This window comes from Rhagoletis pomonella, unplaced genomic scaffold, assembly GCF_013731165.1.
Source record: "Rhagoletis pomonella isolate Grant_MI unplaced genomic scaffold, Rhpom_1.0 Rhpom_scaffold_00010, whole genome shotgun sequence".
Lineage (NCBI taxonomy): Eukaryota > Metazoa > Arthropoda > Insecta > Diptera > Tephritidae > Rhagoletis > Rhagoletis pomonella.
The window spans coordinates 4,163,894-4,171,974 of record NW_023458564.1 but is presented as its reverse complement, the minus strand read 5'-3'; the positions used below and the strand labels follow the sequence as shown (position 1 = coordinate 4,171,974).

The 8,081-nt window shown below is 42.8% G+C and overlaps 1 protein-coding gene across 3 annotated transcripts; it reads left to right on the top strand.

Annotated features, from left to right (window-relative positions):
• The first annotated feature begins 526 nt into the window (after positions 1 to 526).
• On the top strand, positions 527 to 4,075 carry LOC118745952 (separin-like). 3 transcript variants are annotated; one of them, XM_036479624.1, is made up of 11 exons: positions 527 to 679; positions 746 to 959; positions 1,015 to 1,178; positions 1,235 to 1,539; positions 1,605 to 1,911; positions 1,976 to 2,067; positions 2,136 to 2,298; positions 2,380 to 2,515; positions 2,829 to 2,996; positions 3,156 to 3,313; positions 3,554 to 4,075. In XM_036479624.1, the coding sequence occupies exons 1-11, from the start codon at positions 610 to 612 to the stop codon at positions 3,742 to 3,744; spliced, it is 1,968 nt and encodes a 655-aa protein (XP_036335517.1). In that variant the 5' UTR covers positions 527 to 609; the 3' UTR covers positions 3,745 to 4,075. The 3 variants fall into 3 exon arrangements, with proteins under 3 accessions (XP_036335517.1, XP_036335516.1, XP_036335518.1); XM_036479623.1 differs by having other exon boundaries at positions 1,973 to 2,067; XM_036479625.1 differs by having other exon boundaries at positions 1,973 to 2,067; positions 3,156 to 3,324; positions 3,554 to 3,703.
• Positions 4,076 to 8,081: the final 4,006 nt, after the last annotated feature.

Genomic DNA, 8,081 nt, shown 5'->3' with positions numbered 1-8,081 from the left:
TTTTGTGCATGCACACAGAGACTTTTTACAATTTCGTCATATTTTATAGTTAAAACGCACACATTTATTGAATTTTAATGCAATTATCCACTTTTTAATAATTTCCACAGAATTTATGCCAAAAATACTCATTTTTATGCAATTTTAATGCAAATATTAACTTTTTCACTAATTTTTCCCCATAAAATGTAAACAAACAATGCGTGCACAACGATTAGCAAACGATAGTGCCGTACTTATCCGTTTCTGCATCTTCTACGATATGCCGATAACGACAAGTGTGCAGATCTCCTTAAAAAATGCATGTGCTCGGCTCAAAATTTCAGGGCGAGACGATAACGCAACACTGATTGGACGACAAGTGTGCAATTAGCCTAAAGAAAATCGGCGAACTATCGAGGTGCTAACGTTGTTTGGGTATTTTTAGGTTATAATTCGTCATTTGAGTGACCCTGTTCTAAACATATTTTTTGTTCACCTTTGCACCCTGTATTAAGACGATCATGTCAAAATCAAATTTTGACAGCTTAACTTTTTGCGGCGCTGTAGATTCAAAAATATTTATTTTCGTCGTGAAAGCAAACATTTGCAAAAGAAAGTTTTTGGGGAATGGAGGAGAATATAGTGCAATATCTGTTGCAAGGCAACGTTGCTGTGAATGCTGGTCCAAATGCAAAAGGTTTATGACAATAATTTGTTTTCCCATGGACATGTGAGGGTTGAATGAAGACATTTATTTTCACAGAGATTTTTCTTGACCAAGTGGAAAGTGAATATAACAATGGAAATTTTCTCAAATCCATTTTCTACCAAGTACGTGCGCTTTATCAGGCTTCTCAGGACCGGTACTTTCAAATTGAATCGTCGGTATGTGGAAATCAACAACTACGCGATAAGCCCAAGTTGGCGGAACAATTGCTTCTAGGAATGAATGACTGGGAAAAGGACAACCTAAAGAGGTAAATAAATTTGCATTGCATAAAATCAACTTCTTAGAATTTCTTTCTCTAATAGTAACAAGCTTATGCAGCTTGCGCTGGAGAAAATTAGTATACCCCATACAAACTGTAACACCGAAGATAAGCCGCAAACAGTTTCGTGTAACTTTCTGCAAAATATCATTGACCCTTTGGAAGGCGTGCGCAAAATCGAAGAAATTTGTCAACAACTGCCCAAAGGTGAATTAAATAAAATTTGTTATTGAATATTGCTATCTTCTTTTTTTGATATTCAGAATGGACAATACTCCAATTGTGTAAAGGACCTCGAACGGAAACTACCTTCTCAGTTTTCCGGCAAATACAAGAGTTAGATTCAAATATATATGTAACATTATTGAGGCATGCACGTAGTAGGGAATATGCAACACCAATATGCCTGCGCTTCAGTGGACCAGAGCAGGAGGGGCTGTTCAAAAAATATGCCAACATTGCAAATCAATTAAAGCAATGCATTAATGTGGATCCAAAAGAATATAACACGAAAGAAGCAAAAAAATTATATTGGGATATGTTATACGAATTAGACCAGCACATTGCAGTAAGATTACTGAGTTTTTCTTACGTATGTACTTCCATATTTCTAATCTAATTATTATGTTGCAGCAAGCATTGAAAGAGCTGAAAAACTTTTTTTTTCCTTGGAGTTTTCTATTCACTGGTCAACCTTACACCAGATCCCCCACTGAAGCTGCTTTGCTGTTGAGTAAGCAAAGAAAAGCATTCGCTAATGTCGATGACTTTTGCAATGAGTACCACTGGGAATCGCAAGAACGCGTTTTGCTCTCACTTACCGCCATGAAAGTCGAATCACTGTCGGAACTGGAAATTCATAAAATTTGTGCAATGCTTACAAGCAATGCCCGCGAGCAAAGTAGCGCTGCTAAATTATTATTCAAACTACAGACTGCTTGTAAGCACTTTCGCGATAATTGTAGATTCATTCTAATTTTCAAATTATACTCATTGCACAGCAGCAGGAGCCGAAGAAAATATTGGAAGCGACACTAGCAACGGCACAAAAGAGCCATCTATTCATCACTATCCGTGCATTTTAATTGTGGATGAGGTGTGTTTGTACATCGCCAACTATAATGTAATTTAAGTAGCTCAGCTTAATCTATTTAATGCTTTCAGCGTCTTGATCATTTCTTTTGGGAGGAATTGAACGTCCAACAAGAATACTGTCGTGTTAGTTCTCTACAATGTCTTTGGCGATTGCATACTCTCTACAGAGAACGCATTCATAGTGGGTATCTGCGCGTAAACATCACTGATGGTGGCTGCCTTCTGAATCCTGGTACGTTGTGCACTTAATTGCGGTATTAAATATAATTACTTACCTACTTATAATCCATACTTGGCCTTTACCTTTTTCTAGATAACAATTTACCAAAGACGGAGATGCGCATGCGTTGCTTTTTCGAGTTTTGGCTGCCAAACTGGTTAAAGAAGGCCGCACAAAAGCCAACACAAGACGAGCTGCTAAACGACTTTTTTAAGCGGAGTTGCTATGTGTAAGAGACAGTGACTATTCACTTCATGTACATATATACAACGCATATCCTAAATTAAAGAGAGAAAATTAAACTTTGTAGCCAAAGATTTAACCAAAATAATTACTCTTATTCCTTTTGGAAATGTACTGTATGTTAAATTGCATATTGACGTTTTTAAAATGATAAACTTTAGTACGAATTTTTAACATATTTTTAGCAACAAAGCCCATAATCTGAAATTAAGAAAATGTTTCGGAATCTGCACTTGTAAAAATGCATTTATTGGCACTGAGATTCAATTTACCTTTTCACTTCGTCATTTCTGTTTCAGGTATGCTGGCCACGGTTCTGGATTGCAATACATCCAAGGCAAACACATTGCCCGTCAGCAAATGAATTGTGTGGTCTTCCTTTTTGGGTGCGACTCGTCACGTATGCAGTCAAATGGATTGTACAGCGAATTAGCTGGCTCCCACTTATACTACCATGCTGCCAAATGGTGAGTGGGCATTCAATTGGCAACGGAAATTTTTTTGAGAACTGAGTAGTTTTAATTAAAAAAGTTTTTCAGTCTAACCAACACCAATGACCATTGTAAAGTTGGTTTACTTATTTATGTGTGAAATATATCTGTTTGATGAATGATTTGATTTTTCAGTCCTACATTAGTTGGTACATTGATGCCTGGATTGGATGCAAACATGGACAGTATAGCGACGGAAATACTTAGCCGCTGGATAGCCCCCCATTCGAGAAATGTGTTGCCCTGGCAGTGTATCGATCGTGTAAGCTGGCAAAAGGAGGGAGTTGTCAAACGTATGTCAAAAGTAAAATTACCCAAATTTCTAATTTTTACCTTCCTTTTATTAACTCGGGATGTAACTATGTAATATTGATGCGCCTAAAAGATGCAGCGATTTCTATTCTCAAGTTACATACCTGATGACAGTACGAATGGCAATTGTAATAGGGAGGTTTTAGTGTTTTAAACTATAATTTTATTTAATCTATGTCGACCTAAAACCCTCAATGAATGCATTATCTTGCAATTTGCAGCCTCAAAAAGTGATATCCCCACAGTGGCCGACGCTTCCCAGTACCAAATAGGCAGCTTGTGTTGGGTTCTAGCGCGCATACATCAGCGGCGTACTGAACAAAAATACTACAATACTGTGCCATATGTTTGCCGTGGACTGCCAGTTTGGAATTGCGACGTTCAACCCTTGCCGGCGTTGCCAAATAAGTAGAAGTACTCTGTATTACTGTGATAGTGCTATTCGCGTTGGCATTCGCAATTATAATTATTAAATCTGTATAATGGCTTTTATTTTTCTACCGGAAAATGTTAATTATGTAATTGGAAAATCTTGTATGTATGTATGTAATAGCTTATCAATCCTATTTTTAAATAGCATATAAGCAAAAATATTTCGTAACACCACCATCGGTCTATGTACGTAGCAACCTATAAAACTTCGCATTATGTAAGCCATTAAATAAAACATAATTGATTATAAGATAAAATGAGCGTTAATGCTTAGAGAGTCATTCAACGAAGCAAAAACTATAACTGCGGTTTTTTGACAAAATAGTAAGGAACTTCCTTTCAAAAGTCTTAAATTTTTATTCAACTTTCATTACGATAGCATCTTAAACTAACGCTTATTAGCGGTTAAAAATAAAAATATATGAGAACTCAATGAATTACTGCTTTGAAGGTGAAATGTCTTCACTCGAGAAAAGTAGTTTTGTCAAGTGTCCGCAGATATGTATGTAATAGTAGTACTAGTCGTAATATTGAATTCTAGTCAGTTGAATATACGTCGGCGATGTTGTGAAAAGAGTTTTCATCTACAGTATGAACCAAGGCGCAACCATAAATATATAGATGCGCCTTGGTATCATCTAACGGTAGTCTCAAAAACATTGCAGTTTCATCTGAGTCCGATTTCCAGAAAAGTGTCAGATGAGTGGGGCTGTCGTGAGGTCGGGTGCGTTCAGAAATGCATCAAGCCAAAGCATCAGTATCTTTTATTTCTAAACTGTTATTGATGGAAATGTCTTATTTACGCAACTAAATTCAAATTCGGCTTTTAACCGGGGTTGCGCATATTTGACATTTCCATCGATTATAGTTTAGAAATAAGAGACTGATGCTTTGGTTTGATGCATTTCTGAACGCATCCGTCTTCTCCACATGCTGCAGACACATTTGTTATGCATGGGTTGATTATGGAGTTCAACCTGGACCAAAACGAAGTTGAAGCCAGTGATATTGTTGTTGTTGTTGTTGTAGCGGCTACAACAACCCCGCCCAGATCGGTTGATATCTCGGTCGTTGTGGTCAAGTTCCACTAACATCAGCCCTAAGAAGCGTGCAGCCTCCACTAGGTCGGTCCACAGGGACAAAGCCGTTAGGGTTGTCGGGTTTTCCGGGCATGCGAAGAGATGTTTCGAGTCGTGAGGGGTCTCTCCGCATGCCGGACACTCATTTGGCACATCCGCGTTCAGTCTGCTCAGGTATGAGTTTAACCTGCTGCCGTAGCCAGAGCGAAGTTGGGCTATTGTGGTTCTTGTGTCTAGAGTCTACATAACTCAAGACTGACTCCCTGTGAATGCCGTTCAGGGCCTGTCGGTATGCTGACGGGTCCAGAGGCTGCTTAATGAACCTCTGGACTGCGTCCGATAGTTCGTATAGATGCCTCCTGACGTGCCTAGGCGAGGGCTCCTCTGCAAGCAGCTGTCTGTTTTGGTGGCCACATCTGTGGCTCCCAACCAGAAACTGCTTGCAGAGCATTATGTTATGCTCCTTGACTGGGAGCATTTTTGCCTCGTCATGAAGGTGGTGTTCTGGCGACATCAGGAGGCATCCAGTCGCTGTCCTGAGTGCGGTGTTCTGTGTTGTCTGTAGCTTCATCCACTGCGTCCTACTAGTCCCCGGCGACCGCACTGGTGCTGCGTATTTTAAAACCGGCCGGCTTATTGCCTTGTATGTTGCCAGCAACGTTTCTTTGGGCGCGTTCAGAAATGCATCAAGCCAAAGCATCAGTCTCCTTTATTTCTAAACTATAATTGATGGAAATGTCAAATATGCGCAACCACGGTTAAAAGCCGAATTGGAACTTAGTTGCTCAAATAAAACATTTCCATCAATTAGAGTTTAGAAATAAAAGACTCTGATGCTTTGGCTTGATGCATTTCTGAACGCACCCTTTGTCTTTGCCCCAAGTACTGCCGGCTAGCGACTTGAGGACCTTGTTGCGGCTCTGTACTTTATTGACAATAGCGGTTGCGTGCGCAGAGAAGGAGAGCAGGCTGTCGAATGTTACTCCGAGTATTTAGGGGTTATTCACCGTCGGAATTGGTGTATCATCGACGTGAATTGCCAGCGGTAGCCTGACCTCCTTCGTCCAGGTGTTGAACAAGGTCGCAGAGGATTTCGTAGGGGAGAGAGCTAGACACTTTGCAGAGAAGAAGCGAGAAAGCTCGGAGAGATAGCCGTTTACTTTCGAACACAAGTCATCAATTCCATTCCCAGTCGCCATGATCGAGCAATCGTCGGCGTAAGAGACAATCGAGACTCCCTCTGGTGGTTGAGGGAGCTTTGAAATATAAAAGTAGAACAGTAGCGGGGAAAGGACACCACCCTGTGGAACCCCCTGTTTTATTTTCCTGAGTTTGCTCGATTTGTCTCTAAACATTACCGACGAGTGTCGACCACTCAGATAATTTGCCGACCACCGTTTGAGCCTCTGTGGGAGAGAGGAAGCCTCTATATCTTCTAGTAGTGTGGAATGGCTGACAGTGTCAAACGTCTTTGACAAGTCCAACGCTGCTAGAATCGTTCTCTCACAGGGACGGTTACGGTTGAGACCGCGAGTTATCTGAGTGTTTATGGCGTTAAGTGCTGTTGTTGTACTGTGCACTTTACGGAAACCATGCTGATGCTTCTCTGGGGTCAATTCGTTTGAGAAATACGAGAGCAGCAGGGCCTCAAGTGTCTTCGCTACCGGGGAAAGGAGTGTTATCGGTCGATACGAATCTCCTTTGTTGGCTGGTTTCCCCGGTTTGAGTAGTGGGACCACTCTCCCCACCTTCCAGATGTCTGGGATGATGAGAGTGGCCATTAACAAATTGAGGACCTCCGTTAGGTACGCTACTCCCACAGGACCCAAATTTTTCAGCATCAGCATGCATATTCTGACGGGACCCATGGCTTTGGAGGCTTTCGCCTTCCCGATGGCCACCTGAACTTCACCGCAAGTCAAAGCAAGGGGGGCACAAATTGTTGGCAGTTTTTGCAGCCTTCTGGTCACCCGACGCTTGGCTTTGTCCACCGGAGGATGCAGTATGAACTGCCGGCTAAAATAGCTCGCGCATCGCTCCGGGTCCGACGAAGCATGGTCGCCGAAAGAAACTTCGACCCTGTCGTCATGCTTCGTCGGATTGGACAGTGACCTCACGGTTGACCAAAGCTTACTCACACCAGAGGTGAAGTTACAGGTCTTCAGATGCACTTCCCACTTCTTCCGCTTATGTACGTTCACTAGTTACCGAATATCCGCGTTGAGATCCCTGATACGGGGATCTCCGGGATCGGCCTGACGAAGGCTGTCGCGCTCATCGGCTAGAACAGCCGCTTCAGCAGGGAAATTTGGACGTGGGTCCGTTATGCATCCTGCCGGTACGAAGCGAGCTGCAGCAGCGGTGACAGCTCTGCGGAACTTACGTTCACCAAGGTGGACGTCGGTTGGTGTGGGGGGCGCAGCGAAGGTGTTTTCAGTAAATTCCGCGAAGCCTTTCCAATCAGCTTTAGAAAAATTGATATAGGTCCGGTGTTCCGCGGAAGCAAAGTCGGTTTGTTTATCGATCGAGATGACTATGGGCAGATGGTCTGATGCCAAAGTAACCATAGGTCGCCATGATATGCTGTTTATCAGACCAGCGCTGACTATTGTTATGTCTGGCGAGCTGCAGCAGTTGCCCATAATCCTGGTGGGTGCGTCGTCGTTCATTGTGGTGCGCATTAAAGTCAGCTACTACCATACGGTTTTCACCTCTGAGGAGCGCACCTATACCAGGGTGATATCCTGCCGGGCAGCAGGTGACAGGTGGTATGTACACGTTAAATATTTCGAGCTCAACATCGCCTGATCGGATAGCAATGCCCTGATATTCTAGGGTGGTATCCCTGCGGTCGATGTCTGCTTCAATAAGACGATACTGCACGGTGTGGTGCGTGATGAACGCTAAGCCACCATCATTATCTCGCTCGCGATCTCGACGGTGCACGTTGTACCCGGCACAATTCAACAATGTTGAATTGCTGTGCAACTTCGTCTCTTGGATCGCAGCTATCAATATACCATGCCTTCCCATGAAGACGGTTATCTCCTCGATCTTGCTCTGAAGCCCGTTACAGTTAAATTGAAGGAGCTTCATGTGGTTCGGGAGACGTGTACTAATGCGGGGCGTGAGAGAAGTGTATGGCCTTGACGCCATTGGCTGTGTGCGCTGCTGTGATGGTTGCCGCCCTGTGGTGGTAGTGGGTGGCGTCGCAGTTGGGGTTTGCGACCGAGCAGCG

Bases quoted from the DNA above. Each gene is read 5' to 3' on its own strand.
- LOC118745952 (XM_036479623.1), top strand. From the start codon at position 610: ATGGAGGAGAATATAGTGCAATATCTGTTGCAAGGCAACGTTGCTGTG. The intron at 680-745 runs GTTTATGACAAT...TTATTTTCACAG, and splicing joins TGCTGGTCCAAATGCAAAAG to AGATTTTTCTTGACCAAGTG. The intron at 1,540-1,604 runs GTAAGATTACTG...ATTATGTTGCAG, and splicing joins AATTAGACCAGCACATTGCA to CAAGCATTGAAAGAGCTGAA.